At 35.8% G+C, this 21,675-nt stretch overlaps 1 protein-coding gene across 1 annotated transcript in view; it reads right to left on the reverse strand.

The window, feature by feature from the left end:
• Positions 1-21,675, reverse strand: part of LOC132543199 (E3 ubiquitin-protein ligase HERC2-like) — a 100,368-nt gene that overhangs the window by 67,853 nt on the left and 10,840 nt on the right. Inside the window, exons 2-10 of the mRNA XM_060206675.1 lie at positions 18,962-19,079; positions 7,505-7,705; positions 5,416-5,635; positions 4,260-4,520; positions 2,886-3,171; positions 2,357-2,518; positions 1,230-1,433; positions 852-1,003; positions 89-348 (exon numbers count right to left, since the gene is read on the reverse strand). Coding sequence (XP_060062658.1) covers positions 89-348; positions 852-1,003; positions 1,230-1,433; positions 2,357-2,518; positions 2,886-3,171; positions 4,260-4,520; positions 5,416-5,635; positions 7,505-7,705; positions 18,962-19,079 — 1,864 coding nt within the window. The remainder of the gene's footprint in view (positions 1-88; positions 349-851; positions 1,004-1,229; positions 1,434-2,356; positions 2,519-2,885; positions 3,172-4,259; positions 4,521-5,415; positions 5,636-7,504; positions 7,706-18,961; positions 19,080-21,675) is intronic.

A 21,675-nucleotide genomic window follows, 5' to 3' on the forward strand; every position in this document is an offset into this window, starting at 1 on the left:
TCAAAGGGTTTATGTTCAGTAACAGAATTCTTATTAACTTTTCCTGTGTCCTTTGACCAGGAGGCTATGATATATCCAATATATATACCTGTGTCACTGACGGCGATGGTCTGGGCATCCCCACTGCCACAAGCCATGTCTAGAATACGGTGGCCCTTGAGTGTCTTGATAAGTCCTGGAAGACATTGGTCATCTGTGCTGCCATGTCCTAATCGACCGTAGTTACCCCGACCCCATGTGTACAGCTCTCCGTTGACAGTGCGGGCAGCACTGTATGTGCTACCACAAGATATCTGTACGATTTGTTTACCTGACAGAGCCGAGATCAATGTCGGCTCCTCTCGAGATCTGAACACAAAAGCAGCAAAATATCACATGAGATGTCCTTCTCAAAACCAGTTTCTGATTATTGGGAAATATTTCTGCTCAAATAATTACATCATGATGGCATTTTGTGGCATAAAGGTGTATGAGTGGTAGACACAGTATAAAGGTAAATCATTGCTAGCACCACAACTGTCATGGTGACAGTAGGACACATCACAATCTAAACACTATATTTCCACTTTTCCTATGTAAGTTTTGATAGCTGTACGAAGCATTCTCAAGCTATTAGCTTTACAGAAAATTCATCTCTTGCCTTAATTTGTTCATTCTACCTAGTATTATTATTAAGAAGAAAAATATTTCAGACCTTTAATATCCAATTCTGAATGAAGTGTAAATAAGTAAATGACACAGATGTGTAGAGAAAATATGTGAAAGTTCCTGTATCTCAAGTCCAGCGGGTAAACGTGAAATGCCATCTGTAAGAAGTATATATGAGATACCAATGTTTACACAATACATACATGTTGTCCCCATGTCCAAGTCGACCTCCATCTCCGTTCCCCCAGGAGAATACTTCACCGTCACTTGAAAGGGCTAGAAAATGTTTACCATCAGGATGAGATGAAATCTTAACTACTTCTCTGTCACCAAAACCAGTCACCAACTGCAGCCCCTGTGTTTTGGAACAAGCATTATTGAAATGAGGTGTGTTGAGTGAATATTGTTTTTTGTAACCAGCGTAAATCACTTGTAAATAACATGTACCAAAGAAATGTTTAAAGACAAATAAAAACATCACTTAAAGAAGGAACTATACACATTTCAAACCCATCAATAATGTCTTAAGTATTGTTAAATACTGCAACTGTTGAGGTATATGTTTCAACACTAGGACATACCGGTGACTCTGTACTGTAATACATTGTATATAATTTCCCATTTTTGGCCAGCACTAGTATACATCTTTCAGCACAAGTGATTTGCATGATGCCTCCAACATCCATGAAGAACTCGAGGAGATGCGGCCCCTGCTTGCTCGTCCCTGTTGCCCATGCCTGCCAGCCCCAGCTATAAACTTCTTGTGTGAGGTTGTTTCTGTGTGACTGTAAAAACAGAGAAATGTACAAACACTTAAAAGTGATCTAGCACAACAAATTACATCAAGTTATATTTATCTCTCTTTGGCTTGGATGGAAGGGTTTGGGTTACCTTGGCAGAACACACAGCTTGGCTGTTGATTTATGGACTTTCCATGTAACCATGGAAGTGAATCCCAGTTGCTATGTGAAAGGCCAGTGCATTTCTATCACACTATCTAACCAGTGTGTCAAGTCCATCACTATAGAAACTTCACATGGTGTAAAAAGTTGTGTATTCTGAAATATCTACACATATTCTGGTAATGTAATCATTCAGATAAAAGATGACATGCATTACAAATCATCCTCTTAGAATTACCACCATGTTAGCCAGTGTAGGACCCTTGAATGGAGCGAATAAAAAAATTGGCCCACCCCACACTCCTCTGTGGCGACTCTCTAGTGTGACTACACACTCCAGCCACTAACATGGAGACCATGTACTGTCCCTATGTACATTTTTCTCCCCACCGTGACCGCACCTTTAGTGGACTGGGACTCCATTTCATCATTACTTGACATCATCAGAAATATCATCCATTACTGTTAACACTGCACTGAGTCTTGTTATCAGAAATATCACCCATTACTGTTAACACTGCACTGAGTCTTGTTATAGGAATTATCAAACTTTACTGCTAACATTGTACCAAGTAAAGTTATCAGAAATACCACATTTACAGTGAACACTGCACTGAGTGGTTAGGAGATATTGGCCTTTACTGTGAACATTTAACCAAGTGTAACAATACACTTCATCAAGTTCACTTTTCCTACAGAGCATTAAAAGTCTAATTTAAAAATACAAATATGTTTAATATGATACATAATTCAAAAACTCCCCTGAAAGTTTGGTCAATTTAAGTGAGATTGCAGACGCTACCTACTTTTTGTGAATGTGATGGCGGTAGGTAAGGGCTACAGAATCGATCCAGCTGCGACATGATGACAACAGCAGACTGTTTAAGGTCCACCGGTGTGTCTGTATTGTCAGGATAGGACAGGTAATGTAAGAAACAGTCTGTAGGACTTACAGCATATACCTCGGACTGTAATACAAAACATAGGTGTTTAAACAACAGTTAACACTTCTGACAGTAATACAAATTACACATGGAAATAGTATACACTTCTGACTGTAATACAAACAAGAGGCCCACACGCCTGAAGGGTTATCTGACTATAAACATCTATATATGAAAGAGGCCAAATAGGTCTAAAATAAATTGCTCAACTACTCTACAGCTTAAACAGAAGACATTGGTTGGTTCATCAAGACATTTTCTGCAACCATTGAGATCATATTCTTTATATATGCACTGTACAAATGCCATTACTCTGGACATATTGCTTGTTGAAAAACATGCTACAGGCCAAATATCTAAAACATTTTAAGAATCCACGTAATTTACCCACCTCCTCCCATTTTGAGACATCGTAATGATGGGACTTGACCATTTGGATGTTCTGGAAACGCTTCAGGAAAGGAATAAGTGGGGCACTGTGGAGGCTGCTGCTGACACGATTATCAAACTCATGTCGACTGTTGTTCCACAGATTCAGAAGGAGAAGTACCGAGCTAAGGATGTGACTTAACGAGCCTCTTTGAATGGAGAGTTCCAACAAGAGAGATAATGCACTTTGTTGGTCCTGAACTGGAATTTTACTTGGTGTTTTAGAGCTTGTTGGTCCACTTAAGTCACTGTGAAAGACAAATGTAACAAAAATCAGTTTATCAATCCTCTTGATTAAGAAATATTTTATATATAGTAATTTAGGATAGTTATAAGAGAATATATCCTTTTAGTCTACTTTGTGATCATTACATAGTATTGAGGTTTACTGACAAACAGTTGTACTGATCAATGAACAATTTGATGAAGGAAGGAATTTGGGTTAACAGGATACAAAATGAAGCATTCCAATAATCTATGTCGTGAAATTATCACTAGCACAGTATTTCATAAAGATTAAGATGAATCATGTAAACATGTCTTAGGTTCATTCTAACTTATCTCATTAAGGTTTTTAAACCTCTCTCATTCAATGATGTATTTACAGTAAACCTGAGTCCAATTCACATGAATTGTACTATATTGGTCTACATAGACAGGTTCCTGTTTATATGCAAGTTGTCTTTACAGCAGGTTTAACTGTACCTTTAAACTTGATCTAAAGTGTTTTGGAAACCAACTTTTTTTTTATAACAGACGACCACTAAAGCTGGTCTCCAAACCCCGACCCACCCTCTTACTTAAAGACATAAAGACCCTGGGGCAGTGAAATTCACAATTTTAGTAAAGTACTTCAAGATGCTTCCCATCACTGAGGATTATTTCATTTGAAAGTTGAGTCAGTTTGACCCGTTTCGGCCTCACCCATCAGCCCCTGGGTTTAGCCAGGATCAATATGTGCATACTATCATCCCATCATACTTACCTCAAAATTCTAAGTTTGAAATACTTCCAAAGGAAACAAAACAAATCATACTCAACAAGAGATCCCAGAGGAATCTTGGAACCAACTATTGTTTGATCTGTACTTGCTCTTATCTAAATGTCCAATTCTTACAATGATGAAAACAAATATTTAAACATCATTTTCTAATTTGAATATTGCCATACAGAACAAATAATCAAATATTTGTTGAAATCCCTAATCATGATGTTACAGGATTTAAAAAAGTCATGGCCAAACCCTTTCAGGGCACTTACTGATATTTAAATTTTGGAAAATATTTATGGTACCAGGCAGAAGATTAACAATAGTAAGATTGCTGTAGGACCTTACCCAGCCACTACAGAGTGTAGGAACTTAGATGCCCTTTCTACGACCTCAAGCCACACAGATGAAACTGAACCTTCATCAAATAACGTGGCCTCTGGGAGGGACTGAAGAGCTTCCAACGACTCCTGTAGCAGTTCACTACACAAATCAGCATCCTCTCCTGACCGCCATGCACGCCGCAGAAATGCAAAAGCAAAACTGAGTGCAGCGCGTGACCCAACACGAGCCAGACCCAACGTAGCTTTCTCTGCAGGCTTCACAGAACTGGGGAAGAAAGGAAGAAAAGGTAAAGGAAGGATCTCACTGAAAAAACTAAAAATACTCACACATACCTAATCATTCTTAAATATTTTGCCATTTGATAAAACAAATTTCTGTTCTAGTTTAATGTTGTGGAAGAGAACTTAAATGGTAAATATGAATCTGAATTATAGAAAATTTACTACATATGTATAGTAAATAAAGTATACAGAATGATTTTTTTTTTTTTAAATCAATTTACCGTAAACTAAACCAAGAGCAGCTATCATTACATACGTCTCAAAATATTTACTAGAAAACAGTTTTTTTAGTTTGTTTCAATAAATGGAATCAGGACAACTTATGTTTGCCATTTGATTACAAACACAGCAGGGTTTGTTGGGTAAGAAGGAAGAAGGTGATGAATCAATCAATTAAATCTTATTTTTACAGTTTTTGCTAATATTCCTTCTGAAAAAAGTTTAATATTTGGAGAAAGGTGATATTTGAGTGATCACTGCAAATCCTTTACAAGTATGCCAGTAATCCGTATATAGTAATCTATGATTTCTTGGTCAAAAGTCTCTCAGATGTGATTAACTGTTCAGGAAAAGAAGGTTGATAAAAACTTCCATTCCAATATCACAATGTTATAAGCCCAACTCAGTCAAATGTTACGACCATTATTTCTACATATACGCAATTAATTTCCATGTGGCTGTGATTTCAGAATTCTGCAATAATTACAGCAGAAAGCTAAAGCCCTTACATATATAGGAATTACAAAATCATGCAAGTGTCCTCATCTATCACTCGAATTCCTGTAACCCACACCTATGCTGATCTAGTTTAAGTAAAGATGACTTGGGATCAAAGTATCCAAAACCATATACATTACCACGGTTAATTATATCTATACCTTTTCTGTTTGCTGAGGTTGGTCTGGTTTGCCTGGCTTTTTTTGGTGGGAGTGCGGCCTTCGGCTGGTGACTGGCGACTCAATGCAATGAAGTATCGCTCCATAACCGCCAGGCGTTGCTGTAAGCGTGTCACAGACATGGAGCTGCATGCTGCTTCTGTACAAAGCTTCTGATGCTCATAAAGCTGAGAAGCCAGGCATTCCCATAGCTGGTTTGTATCTGTAAATGTATAGCGATGTAATTTTTAGTTGTTTTTGCGGGGTTAATATTCTGCAGTTGTCTGGAATACAACTATTTCAGGGATACTCAGCTTTATGTTTATCTCTCAACTGTTATGAACCCATAATGGCCTAGCATCATGTGTTTTCTGATATTTTGATTCACTGAAAAAAAAGTTATTTAGTTTCAAGCTATCTTTATTGACTGCCAATACAGCAAAATTAAATGTTCTTCAAGTATAAGTATCTATAGAGTACATTGTACATAGTAAGAAGGTCGATAAGCCTGCATCGCTCACCTGTTATTCAATGTTCATAAAAAATAGAATCAGCATTTATCACAAATACATTAACATGTACACCATTGACAATCAATTTTAACCAATATCAACAGCAAACAGCTTCTAATACTCAACTCTAAGCAGTGACAGTTATGACCTGGATTATAGGTAAATCTCACTCCCTTTTTCTCAAAATTTGTCAGGCTTTATCTTTCCACTAAACATCCTGTTTCTTGGGACTTTTGACTTATCTGTCTTTCACAGGTGGTGACAATTTGACCTCTGTGACCTTGTATATGTATCATGGCTATTTCTAATTAGCAATTTTGTCAAGCTTCATTTCAGTGACCTATCAGTGACATATCATATACTTCTAGGCCTTTTGATTAGTCTGAAGATGTTTCAAAGGTTTTAACAAATTTGACCCCTGAGACCTTTGATAAGGGTCAAGGATGAGTAGAGATGAGGTCAGTGATATTACCTTTCTGTTGTCCCCATGTCCATGACTCTATGGGGGTGAGGAGGGTTTTGTTCAGTGATATTACCTGGCTGTTGTCCCCATGTCCAGGACTCTATGAGGGGTGAGGAGGGTTTGGGTCGGTGATATTACCTGGCTGTTGTCCCCATGTCCATGACTCTATGAGGGGTGAGGAGGGTTTGGGTCAGTGATATTACCAGGCTGTTGTCCCCATTTTGAGGACTCTATGAGGGGTGAGGAGGGTTTGGGTCAGTGATATAACCTGGCTGTTGTCCCCATGTCCATGACTCTATGAGGGGTGAGGAGGGTTTGGGTCAGTGATATTACCTGGCTGTTGTCCCCATGTCCATGACTCTATGAGGGGTGAGGAGGGTTTGGGTCAGTGATATTACCTGGCTGTTGTCCCCATGTCCATGACTCTATGAGGGGTGAGGAGGGTTTGGGTCGGTGATATTACCTGGCTGTTGTCCCCATGTCCATGACTCTATGAGGGGTGAGGAGGGTTTGGGTCAGTGATATTACCTGGCTGTTGTCCCCATGTCCATGACTCTATGAGGGGTGAGGAGGGTTTGGGTCAGTGATATTACCAGGCTGTTGTCCCCATTTTGAGGACTCTATGAGGGGTGAGGAGGGTTTGGGTCAGTGATATAACCTGGCTGTTGTCCCCATGTCCATGACTCTATGAGGGGTGAGGAGGGTTTGGGTCAGTGATATTACCTGGCTGTTGTCCCCATGTCCATGACTCTATGAGGGGTGAGTAGGGTTTGGGTCAGTGATATTACCTGGCTGTTGTCCCCATGTCCATGACTCTATGAGGGGTGAGTGAGGAGGGTTTGGGTCGGTGATATTACCTGGCTGTTGTCCCCATGTCCATGACTCTATGAGGGGTGAGGAGGGTTTGGGTCAGTGATATTACCTGGCTGTTGTCCCCATGTCCATGACTCTATGAGGGGTGAGGAGGGTTTGGGTCAGTGATATTACCTGGCTGTTGTCCCCATGTCCATAACTCTATGAGGGGTAAGGAGGGTTTGGGTCAGTGATATTACCTGGCTGTTGTCCCCATGTCCATAACTCTATGAGGGGTAAGGAGGGTTTGGGTCAGTGATATTACCTGGCTGTTGTCCCCATGTCCAGGACTCTATGAGGGGTGAGGAGGGTTTGGGTCGGTGAGCTTCCTCCTGTTGCCGAGTTTCCTCTTCCTTGTCCAGTAGTTGACAAGGGGTACAGTTACATCCATTGTCTGGGCCACAGTGTCCATTGCAACATCTGCAGGTCAGGCCCCACATACCACAATAATACTTCCCAGTTTCCCCTACAACAAAAAAAACAAAAGTATTGGTGAAACTGATCAATACTCCCTGAAAACAACTGGATATAAAACTTTCAGAAATATATTTCCATGCTATATTGGTGTTTCAGACTTCAGGAGTACACTGGTTCACTGTATATCCTCTTATTTTACCAATGTTTACACTATCTTTCATTGTCCTAGTTAAAAATGAATGAAAATTTAAGCTAAAGACATAAAATTTTAACAATTTGTTATACTGTAATTAGTATGACCAATATATACACCATCTGCTAACTCTGGATTCTTAAAAACAAACATTAATGTTCATTTAAAAAGTTACTCTACACTAGCTAATGTTGTTTCGTATTACAATTGATTTTTTGTTATTATATATATATAACGCCCGTTTGATAAATCCTGTCAGAACCTTGATCTCGGAAGTCTGTGGTGGTAGGGTCTGTGGTGGTAGGTATACTGAAAATGAAATAAAATTTCAAACTTCCAGTTTCCAAACTTTGTCAGAAATCAGTTAAAATATGTATGATCATCTATGCACAGATATCTTCCATTTAATAATTGAAAATGTTTTAGCATCTGGTTAGTTACGACCTTATCGCAGAGTAACTAGTGTATAAGAAACTTAGAATGTATGGACGAAGAGAGATAAATCAAACAGTGCAGATGATATCATTTTTCTCCCAAACAGAAAAGTGGTGTAGTAATAACTGCATGACAAAAAGTTGTCGTTTAAGACATGGTGTACATGTATTTGTAAAATAATAGCATCAACTACTTCATTAACTTATTTCCAAACATATTTTACATTCTTTCCACAGAGGTACATGTGTACTGTTGGGCCATTTTGTGGTGTAAATTTTTTGTACAGGCTATAAATAGCCTAGCAAGCTAACAGCTGATCTGTGTGATGGCTATAAGACACACAGAACCTTAAAAATCTTTCCTATATCAACAATATAAATATCGTAAACCTTAGATCTGTTGATCATAGTAACATTGTATCAAAGTCAGAGAAAGTGCATGTTGGTGCTTCCTTGGTAAACACAACTACAATATACTTCTATGCTACAGAAACTGATTGTCTTTATAACTGTAAGACTTGTGTTGGCTGGAGATTCAAATCTTATCAAAGGTATTGAAATAAAAAGTGACCTCAGATACATTGGCACTATGTAGGGACTCAGGATAGTTACAAAGCAGCATTGATGTAACCCCGGGAAACTTGAGGATATGTTTTCCAGGAGGGGGATTATAAGTCAGAGGTCCAACGTTGGAATCCTAGCGGAGGCAAAGAAATAAAAAATGATCTCTACTACATTTGCTATATAGCAAGGATGTTGTAAGGCCCATGTGACTTGAACATGAAAAATCTACATAAGGATTGACTATGCTGACCTGGTGGTAGTGTAATTGAGTGTTACAATCTGATGCAGATGTAGGTTGTGTAATAGCAGGCTCAACAGTGTTGTGTGAATGTTAGTGAAAGTACATTTTAGTTGGGACATACAGAGCATGATACCAGTATATGGGATCATGCTGCACAACTTTAAGAGAAAGTTTTACAGACAGGTTTTAGAGCACAAGGTGCAATGTCAGGGTTTACAAATACCATGTTAATCACAGAAAAGTCAATTACATTGTTGAATATGTCTACCACATTCTGTCCTTAACAGACATAAATGTCAAAATTTAACCAAAGTCACAGAAATCAAGACCTTAAGTTTACGACTGAAAAAACGTGCAAATTTAATTTGCAATTTCAATAACTTTGAAAGGCACAAAAGCAAAATCTATTGCCTTATTCCATGCTACATGTGGTATAACTGATAAATATACTAGCCATGTTTTCAGTACATACCAATAAGGTCAATGGAATTGTTTTGGCACATACCTACGGAACTACAAGGCTGAGCTACTGTACATGTGGTTAGTATTAAGGTAGGCACTGTACTACACATTGGTGGGCGTACAATAGGTACATAGTGTATTGATAATTAAGCTATTTTGTTGTAATGTGTTTTACCACCTTCTCTCACTTTTGATCAACATTATAAATCATAACATGTTGATTTCATCTTGATTTGTCGAAGGAACAAAAGCATTGATTTTTAACACAATTTTATTTATAATCTATTGGACAAAATATTTCACCGTAAAGTCAGATAACTTACTAAAAATCAACACTTTTAATAATTATCTAAAATTATCCATGGTTAACTTGCACACTTAGTTGTTATGTATTTTTTGTCGGTGAACAACATGTAAACAAAAGGTGCTGGCGTTTCGCCTCTACTTATAGGCCAGCAGACATATGCACATCCATAACACCAGACATTGACGACCTAATTGTGATCAAATGGCACTTCAACATTCTGTGTTGATCAACAGGTTTGCATTGCTATGTCATCAATCTGCCATTCTCAATTTCCTGTAATGTAACTTGACTGCTATCCAGAAATATGACAGATTTTCTATTTTTCTTTGTGTACAAGCTGAGGGCAGTCAGTGTGGGTTCTCTCTCCTGTTGATAGTCTATGTTAGGAAACAACTACAATAGCTGTGTATGACATATTATCTTCACAAGGACACAAGACTGGAAACTCTCGATATGTCAAATATCGCTTATTGTTTTGTTTGTTTTTTAAAATAAATTTCCAAAAAAGTGACATAAATAATTATAAAGCTCACTATAAGCAAGCACTTTACCAAATGCTTTAACTTTCAGTTTCCAAATCAAAAATTATAAAGTAACAACAGGTCATGATTCTGAAATTCTTACTCAAACATATTTCATGTTACTAAATGTTTAAATCTATTATGAAAACTGCTAGGTATACAAATACAGGTCATTCCAGATGAAAGTTTAAGGTTCATACTTGATGATGAGAAAACTGTTGTCTGTTGGGGAATTTTTAAGTTTAAGGTCTATACTTGATGATGAGAGAACTGTTGTCTGTTGGGGAATTTTTAAGTTTAAGGTACATACTTGATGATGAGAAAACTGTTGTCTGTTGGGGAATTTCTAAGTTTAAGGTACATACTTGATGATGAGAGAACTGTTGTCTGTTGGGGAATTTTTAAGTTTAAGGTACATACTTGATGATGAGAAAACTGTTGTCTGTTGGGGAATTTTTAAGTTTAAGGTACATACTTGATGATGAGAAAACTGTTGTCTGTTAGGGAATTTTTAAGTTTAAGGTATATACTTGATGATGAGAAAACTGTTGTCTGTTAGGGAATTTTTAAGTTTAAGGTATATACTTGATGATGAGAAAACTGTTGTCTGTTGGGGAATTTTTAAGTTTAAGGTACATACTTGATGATGAGAAAACTGTTGTCTGTTGGGGAATTTTTAAGTTTAAGGTACATACTTGATGATGAGAAAACTGTTGTCTGTTGGGGAATTTTTAAGTTTAAGGTACATACTTGATGATGAGAAAACTGTTGTCTGTTGGGGAATTTTTAAGTTTAAGGTACATACTTGATGATGAGAAAACTGTTGTCTGTTGGGGAATTTTTAAGTTTAAGGTACATACTTGATGATGAGAAAACTGTTGTCTGTTGGGGAATTTTTAAGTTTAAGGTATATACTTGATGATGAGAAAACTGTTGTCTGTTGGGGAATTTTTAAGTTTAAGGTACATACTTGATGATGAGAAAACTGTTGTCTGTTGGGGAATTTTTAAGTTTAAGGTACATACTTGATGATGAGAAAACTGTTGTCTGTTGGGGAATTTTTAAGTTTAAGGTCTATACTTGATGATGAGAAAACTGTTGTCTGTTGGGGAATTTTTTAGTTTAAGGTATATACTTGATGATGAGAAAACTGTTGTCTGTTAGGAAATTGTTAAGTTTAAGGTATATACTTGATGATGAGAAAACTGTTGTCTGTTAGGGAATTTTTAAGTTTAAGGTATATACTTGATGATGAGAAAACTGTTGTCTGTTGGGAAATTTTTAAGTTTAAGGTACATACTTGATGATGAGAAAACTGTTGTCTGTTAGGGAATTTTTAAGTTTAAGGTCTATACTTGATGATGAGAAAACTGTTGTCTGTTGGGGAATTTTTAAGTTTAAGGTACATACTTGATGATGAGAAAACTGTTGTCTGTTGGGGAATTTTTAAGTTTAAGGTACATACTTGATGATGAGAGAACTGTTGTCTGTTGGGGAATTTTTAAGTTTAAGGTATATACTTGATGATGAGAAAACTGTTGTCTGTTAGGGAATTTTTAAGTTTAAGGTATATACTTGATGATGAGAAAACTGTTGTCTGTTGGGGAATTTTTAAGTTTAAGGTACATACTTGATGATGAGAAAACTGTTGTCTGTTGGGGAATTTTTAAGTTTAAGGTACATACTTGATGATGAGAAAACTGTTGTCTGTTGGGGAATTTTTAAGTTTAAGGTCTATACTTGAGGATGAGAAAACTGTTGTCTGTTGGGGAATTTTTAAGTTTAAGGTCTATACTTGAGGATGAGAAAACTGTTGTCTGTTAGGGAATTTTTAAGTTTAAGGTCTATACTTGAGGATGAGAAAACTGTTGTCTGTTAGGGAATTTTTAAGTTTAAGGTCTATACTTGAGGATGAGAAAACTGTTGTCTGTTAGGGAATTTTTAAGTTTAAGGTCTATACTTGAGGATGAGAAAACTGTTGTCTGTTAGGGAATTTTTAAGTTTAAGGTCTATACTTGAGGATGAGAAAACTGTTGTCTGTTAGGGAATTTTTAAGTTTAAGGTCTATACTTGAGGATGAGAAAACTGTTGTCTGTTGGGGAATTTTTTCACGTGTTTGAAAAGCTGATAATTTGAATTGTTTACACCAGAAATAGTAACATCATGGCCTGAGAGCACGACAACAAATCAAAGTTCATTTTACCTGAAGACCTGTCATAAAGTTTATTTTTCCTTTCTTTTTAAAAACAAAACAGGATTATATTACGTTGATGAATCATATCATTGGTAGTCATACTGTGTATTAAAGTACTGAAATTACTGAAAGGCTAATCATGTTGATATATATGTTTAAAGAAAAAAGTTGATGCTGGATGCTGCACCATGGCCTAACTTGGCCCTTCACACTTCTTTGTCAACACAATTCATAGTACTGTTTTAGTGATTATATTCTATCCTGGAAAATGATAAAATACAGAGCCTTTACAGTATCAGGGCATATGTGTGGAAGATTACTTGGTTTACCTGTATAACACTCAAAGACAGGTCAATGAGCTTTCTATCGTCAGGATATCTACTGAGGTAAGCAGATCCCTTCTGAGGCTGGAAAACCAATTCTGGGCTAGTATACAGCATGGTACATATAAACCAAAATACCATGGTACCATGCAAAATCTGGACTTTATCTAGAATTTACAATTCAAAAGCTGAAAATCTTATGAAATTTAAACAATAATTCTTTGCCACCATATTGAACAGGAATAGATAGGAAAATATCATTAAGTCAGTTATCTAGGTATCACAGTTAATCTGTCTTGGTCATCATATAGGATACACACTTATATCAATAGCCAGAATAAAGCTTTAGTCAAGATCTGCCCTAAGACTGGTATCAGAGATGTGTTTGTGAAGAAGTAATGACTTATATAGTTACAATCAAGGGGGCACTCAAACAGTTCAGTACAAGTTCTCACTCATACTGTGTGAAATCTGGAGAAGATCCAGCTTCAAACACTAAGAATATACCTGCTACATCTTACTAAACCAGCCCAGTTGTTATTCTCCACTATGTGTTATGGTCCAATCTGACAATTCTATCAGTTGGCTGCTTGCGTCATGTCATCTATGATAGCATCCTATTTCACTCTACTCTACGGACTTGCTACACCTGAACGCAACTAACACAACACATTGAACAGCCATTAACGCTCCGCAGGTTGTCAAAACAACACAAAAATATCTTAAATCAGCTCCTATCTAAATCAAGATATATTTTGTTTTCCTGAAAAGAACAGAGAACAAAAAATATCAGAAAATGAGAATTTTTTTTCTTCATTCATGAACGTACAGAAGCTTACCAGACTGAAACATAATGTTCTGAGGAAAACGTTTTCAGCATGATAATCTGACGTCATAATCTTACACCTTAGATAGCTATCAGACAGACAAGGACACAGCAAGGCGTCAGATACACATGTGAGAACATCATTAGGAGAGTTCCATCTCATTCACAATCACCACCAATTAAAAGAGCACCTTTTGTAAAATTTCTATCTTTAACAGATCTATTTGGACCATAGGATTGATCCTAAATAAAATCACATATCAATTAATTATGTAATTTCAAAACCTTATATAGCTTCATGTTTTTGTAAAATCAAAAATAGAAATAGGAGTATTCTAGGAAGTTAACTATCATTTGGTTTTGTCTGTAGGGAAAGGGAGAGAACATGAAATGGGCAGAAAACTTATCAATATATTGAACATTAAAGAAATAAATATACTATACTAACAGATTAAGAGATTAAGATCAGATTAACTTAACTTAAAAGTATACTGTACTAACTTGAGGATTAATATATATTTCACTTCCTATGGTATAAATAAAATGTACAAATATATTTAATAAATATAAAGTACTAATTAGCAAAGAGATATACACCACTGACTATGGTTGTAAATATAAGGATTAATACAGTAGAAACCACTTAATATCACGTTGCTAAAAGTCACTCTTCCATTAATATCACATTTTCTTGAAACACAGATTTTTCCTATACATTTTAAGTAACCTAATATCTGATAATGTCATCTATTTTCAATTGGGCAACACTTAATATCACAATAACAAAAAATGTGTCAACTGTTAATGTCACATTCTGCTTATTATCACATTTCCCCCTGACAACTAAATATGATATTAAGCAGGTTCCACTTTATAGTGTAGTAGATAAGGGATAAATAAACTTTACTAATTAGGGGATAAATATTCTGTACTTACTAGTGGATAGATATAAAATATTTCTGGTTTGAACCCATAACCTCTGACTTAACCACTATCGGTGTTATTTATGGAAACAACATCCTCATTTCCATCTGAGAATATCAAGATGGCCGAAGGAAGAAACTATGAATGATCTATTAATGGACCAACTAAGCTGTGGAGGCGTACACAGAACAATTCACAATATCATTTCTGTGATAAAGATTCTGACAACATATACCAAACACAGAAAAATCAGCATTGCACAGAAAGCTCTATATGAGCCCTGTTATAACACTGAGTATCCAAGTCTGTAGTCTTACTTGCAGACTTGATAACCACTGACAGTATGACGTAAACTTTGGAAAGTACAAAGGCTTTCCTCTAGACAATACCATGAAGTGGCACCACAATCTCATAAAATCAGAGCAACTGTACGCCTGCACCAGGTAACACACACAGCTATTCTCAGGTGAATTTGGTATCATCAACGGTTATATAGAGCCACTAAACTACCGTCGACCCGATAAAAAACACATCAGGAAAGTTAGGTGAAATGGTACACATTATTTATGGTACACATTATATATCACTGTATAATCAGCCATCACATCATCTCATAATTCAGATCTGTATCATTCCATGTTTTGTTGGATCGCTGTGTGTTTTACCTTTTATGTGTTGACGGGCCGTTAAGAATGTCATAATAATAATAATTATAATAAATAATATTTAGTCAGGTTTGTAGGAGTTGGGTGTCCCAGGTCATCATACCTTTCGGTATTATTAGTGTCTTTTTCCTCTGAAGTTAAATATAAGTTTTATTTCATAGTTAAAAGTGAAGTTCATCTTCTCATCACCTCACAGTTATTTTTAGAAAAGAGTTGGTATTGTATGCAATTTTAAATCTCCTCTTGATCATTACAATCAATTTGTCCTCCAAACCTTTTTTTTCATTTTAATGCATAATCTACTACAACTTAATTAAACAGGATGTGTATCAGCAGAAAATTTTAACATGGATAACGTCAGATATCAAGATTTTAGATAAAACTTAAAATGTTAAAGTAAATTTCTTTTAAATTTGCATGGTATTAAAATACACCTATAGGCAGGGAATGAAAAAAATCTCACCTATAGGCAGGGAACGAAAAAAATCTCACCTATAGGCAGGGAACGAAAAAAATCTCAAAATGGTTCTACATATATACAGATTGTTGAGTAACCTACAGAAATAAAATTTCTATAAACATAATTTTTAAAGTGAAAACATAAACCAGAGGAAATAATTTCTGTATAAATATCCATACCAAATACATTTCTGGCTTCAGTGACCATTTTCAAATTTAATTTATCAATGTTTTTAACAAAATATATTTCAACCATTTATAACAGAATCTGAAAATTTATACATGCATCAATCATATGATATATCTGAATCTTGATACAAGTCCTACTGTATATATATACAGTAGTTTGGCATTCTAATTATAACTTTTTGTACCAAATGTATCACCCAATTCCTTTACTTTTACACTAAATATACCATGCAGTTCCGTCACTTTTACACTAAATATACCATGCATTTCAGTCACTTTTACACTAAATATACCATGCAGTTCCGTCACTTTTACACTAAATATACCATGCAGTTCTGTCACTTTTACACTAAATATGCCATGCAGTCCCGTCACTTTTACACTAAATATACCATGCAGTTCCGTCACTTTTACACTAAATATACCATGCATTTCCGTCACTTTTACACTAAATATACCATGCAGTTCCGTCACTTTTACACTAAATATACCATGCAGTTCCGTCACTTTTACACTAAATATACCATGCAGTTCTGTTACTTTTATTCCAAACATACAACTCAATTCTTTTACTTTTATTCCAATACACCATCAAAGTCCTTTTTTAATTTTACACTAATTATACCACCCAGCTCCTTTACTTTTACACCAAATACCCCTCCGAAGTCCTTTATATATATCATTTACAGTAATAAAGAAGTGACCGAGAATGCTGCTGACTTTTGTTGTCTGGTTATAAACACAGATATAATGATAATAATTGCTGGGAAGTTGTTCATTGGCAGGACATTACAAGCAATCAAAAGTAATAACATTTATCTTACATAGTGATGTAACTGAACAAGAGACCAACTCTATGCCTTGATACCTTTAAGCTTTCAATAACATGACAACATAATTAGCAGTATATACTACTACCAGAAATTGCTATCTACTAAATCTTAGTTATCCTATCATAGTTCTGGTATTTCAGCAATCACTTGAATCTTCCATCTCTGTAATATCTAGTTGAGGTAAAATGATTGCATACTCTGTATTTGATCTGTTTTTTTCTCTTTGTTTTTGAGGAATGCAGGATTTCTTTAAACCCTGCCTGTAAGGAAAATTACACAATGAAACAAAATTCGGAAGACAACTTTGTGAAATTTCTTGAACTCTTTTTTTTCAACTATGGTAAAATTTTTGTGAAGTTTATACATCTATATATAAAGTTCATGTCTGACATCAAAAGATAAAATATTATGTAAGTAATTTTGAATCTCTGAATAAGCTGTGAAAATGTAGGGCTTTAATTCATCATAATTCTATTGGGGCCAAGAATGTAATGCTGTTTTACTTTCTGTAATATAGTTTATGCGAGATGGTTACCACTTGCAGCAATGTTTATTAAAGGAGGCATATCAGGATTCTGACTCATACCAGGCTCGATTTCAAGGCAGTAGATATTATCTATAGTTATTTAACACACTAACCCTAATAACCTAGAAACCATCACTTTCAGAATATGATACCTTTGTGAGAATCAGATGACCATGAAGTTATGAATCAGCAAAATTGTTCGACATGCTTAATTTTGTTATATCTTATTAAAGATGAAAGGTCATAAATTAAAGAGGCAAAAGAAAAATACTGTTTAGTATAGTGATATCATCATATACTATATCATAGACATTCCTTGGACAAATTTAATGGAGACTTGTTAAAAGGTCAATATTTTTCAAATGTCTTATAACAAGACTGGTCTGATGTAACTAAATATGATTAATGAAAAAATAACAGACATTTGCATACTTGTCAAATTTTTGTGATCCATGATAACTTAAAATTAATTTCAAGAATTCAGATATATAATATAATCACAGATTGCAGTAACAAGGAACTGAAAATCATCTTTGTAGACAAACTTGCAGACATCAGTAAGAAATAGGAATAGTCTATGAGATATTCAAACATTTCTTTATAATCAACTAAATCTTTTTAGAAAACAAACTTAATTAGAAACTGTTTTGAATGAAATTAAATTATAAATCAATATTCCTGAGACCATGAAATTTTAAAATCAACATCTATGCAATTCATCTAATATCAAGATTCTTCAAGAGAGCATTTTGAATAAAAAGTTAAAAATCTGCATTTAAAACATTAAAAATTAAAAAAAAATATATACTTGATTGCATAAATGTGAATATTTCAACAATTTTTTTCATAACCAATATGTTTCATAATGACTCATTGTCTTGAAAAGGAAGCACATGAATTGTGTGACTGTCTGTTTTCATGTCTACTGGTATCTTAATTATCAACATTACTGAAACCACAAGGTATTTACCTTGGCTACAGACAGAGAAAGTGGGGTTCATTCAAGGGGTCCACAAATGTAATTGATCTACTCAACTGACCATTGGTCAGCAAATGTACCAGCCACATGCTGAAACTGATGAAACTCTGCCCAGTATTACAGCTCACATTAATAATGTATAGAACATACAAGCTACAGGCAAAGACTATACACCCTGATCAGTATATCAGCAGTAAAACCTTATCTAATTAACTATTCATATTTCATCTGTGTTTATCATACACAAACCTGAAAATTTACCTGTGTTTATCATACACACACCTGACAATTCACCTGTGTTAACCACACACAACCTGACAGTTCACCTGTGTTAACCACACACAAACCTGACAATTCACCTGTGTTAACCACACACAAACCTGACAGTTCACCTGTGTTAACCACACACAAACCTGACAATTCACCTGTGTTAATCATACACAAATCTGACAATTCACCTGTGTTAACCACACACAAACCTGACAGTTCACCTGTGTTAACCACACACAAACCTGACAATTCACCTGTGTTGACCACACACAATCCTGACAATGCACCTGTGTTGACCACACACAAACCTGACAATTCACCTGTGTTAACCACACACAAACCTAACAATTCACCTGTGTTGACCACATAGGTAACATTTCCCCCCTATCACTTACCTTTCCTTGCGAGGACGCCAGCGCTGTTGATCAGGCCATCATTATTACTAGCAGCTATTTCTCCATCCTTTACCAGTTCATTCCACAACTGACTGAGCCCATCGCGCTGAAACGCTGCCTGAAATTCACCAAAATCAAGAAGTGCATTAAAACTATTTTATCAAATGTAAGTGAAGTCTAACAAAGGTATGTTTACAATTAACATTTCTTTAATCTATGATTAAGTTTTCTTTTCATGACAAATGAGATCCCTGGTCTTATAACTGTGATAGTGCAGATTTGATGGCAAATTCAACACTTCCTGAAACTTAACATGATGAATGAATACACGTCGCTCAATCCAATCTGTATGCTAAAAGAAGCTCATCTGATTGACTTAAAGTTTCCATTTATAAAACTATTGGCCATCTTTGTCTATATTCCTTTTAAGGAATATATATGTACAGTTATTGTATCCTAACACTGATTTATGTGTATAAACTGGGTTTAATTATACTCTAATATTCACGCACTCCCTCCCAGCATGTAGTCTTTCCCTTCTCATCCCTACAACTTTTACCATTTCTTCATCTAGTCTACAGTCTATGTATAGAACTGATTTTTTGTGTCTAGTGAAAGTGATTCCTCCTTTCCCTCCTTCAACCAAACCCTAGACTTTGTCACATTTCACAATCATCATCAAAATTTTTATTATACTTACCCCCCAGCCATAAAATCTCCCCCTCAGCTAGAATCCCTAATTCTCAGTGTGTTCTGAATGAAGCAGTTTACCTAAATGAGCATTTTTTTGTAAACAAGCATGGCTTACTTACAACCTACCAGAAGGCGATAACAGCCACACACTGGTACAGTAGACTGAGGAGCTTTCTGCTAGTCTGACAGAGTATACATACAAACATGCATTGGAGCTTACAGGTTTGGTTTAATGTTGCTTTATTTCCTATTAACAGCCAAGGTCAATTAAGGATGTGCCAAGATTGGTTAGTAGAGGAAAGTGAGAGTTCCACAGAAAAACCACTGACCCATGGTCAGCACCTGGCAACTACTTGATATAGGCTTCAAACCTGATACCAAGATCTGTAGGGCTAGTGATAAAGGCAGTCAGATATCTTAGCCTCTGAGCCACCAAGGACACTTATGTGGCATTCAACTACATGTAAGACTGATGTAAAATCATTTCAAGGAGCTTTAGGCATTACTTTCATATATCTCATCTGAAAGGAAAGAAATTTCAAATAAATTTTTGAATTTTCAAATTATGATATGATTAAAAAACCACAAAGGTACTAAATCTAACCCAACATTGTTTATCACTAAAATATAAAATAGCATTTAGAGGTGGCTTCAATAGAATATCTCATTCAGTGATGTAAACACATCACCAGTATCTCACACAGTGATGTAAACACATCAACAGTATCTCATTCAGTGATGTAAACACATCACCAGTATCTCACACAGTGATGTCAACACATCACCAGTATCTCATTCAGTGATGTAAACACATCAACAGTATCTCATTCAGTGATGTAAACACATCAACAGTATCTACACAGTGATGTAAACACATCACCAGTATCTACACAGTGATGTAAACACATCACCAGTATCTCATTCAGTGATGTAAACACATCACCAGTATCTACACAGTGATGTAAACACATCACCAGTATCTACACAGTGATGTAAACACATCACCAGTATCTACACAGTGATGTAAACACATCACCAGTATCTACACAGTGATGTAAACACATCACCAGTATCTACACAGTGATGTAAACACATCACCAGTATCTCATTCAGTGATGTAAACACATCACCAGTATCTACACAGTGATGTAAACATATCACCAGTATCTCATTCAGTGATGTAAACACATCACCAGTATCTACACAGTGATGTAAACACATCACCAGTATCTACACAGTGATGTCAACACATCACCAGTATCTCATTCAGTGATGTAAACACATCACCAGTATCTCACACAGTGATGTAAACACATCACCAGTATCTCATTCAGTGATGTCAACACATCACCAGTATCTACACAGTGACTACACAGTGATGTAAACACATCACCAGTATCTACAGTGATGTAAACACATCACCAGTATCTACACAGTGATGTAAACACATCACCAGTATCTACACAGTGACTACACAGTGATGTAAACACATCACCAGTATCTACACAGTGATGTAAACACATCACCAGTATCTACACAGTGATGTCAACACATCACCAGTATCTACACAGTGATGTAAACACATCACCAGTATCTACACAGTGACTACACAGTGATGTAAACACATCACCAGTATCTACACAGTGACTACACAGTGATGTAAACACATCACCAGTATCTACACAGTGATGTAAACACATCACCAGTATCTACACAGTGATGTAAACACATCACCAGTATCTCATTCAGTGATGTAAACACATCACCAGTATCTACACAGTGATGTCAACACATCACCAGTATCTACACAGTGACTACACAGTGATGTAAACACATCACCAGTATCTACACAGTGATGTAAACACATCACCAGTATCTACACAGTGATGTAAACACATCACCAGTATCTCATTCAGTGATGTAAACACATCACCAGTATCTACACAGTGATGTCAACACATCACCAGTATCTACACAGTGACTACATAGTGATGTAAACACATCACCAGTATCTTACAAAG

The sequence above is a fragment of the Ylistrum balloti genome, unplaced genomic scaffold, assembly GCF_031769215.1.
Source record: "Ylistrum balloti isolate Yb309-2 unplaced genomic scaffold, AGI_CSIRO_Ybal_v1 Utg369742, whole genome shotgun sequence".
In the NCBI taxonomy this organism is placed as follows: Eukaryota; Metazoa; Mollusca; class Bivalvia; order Pectinida; family Pectinidae; genus Ylistrum; species Ylistrum balloti.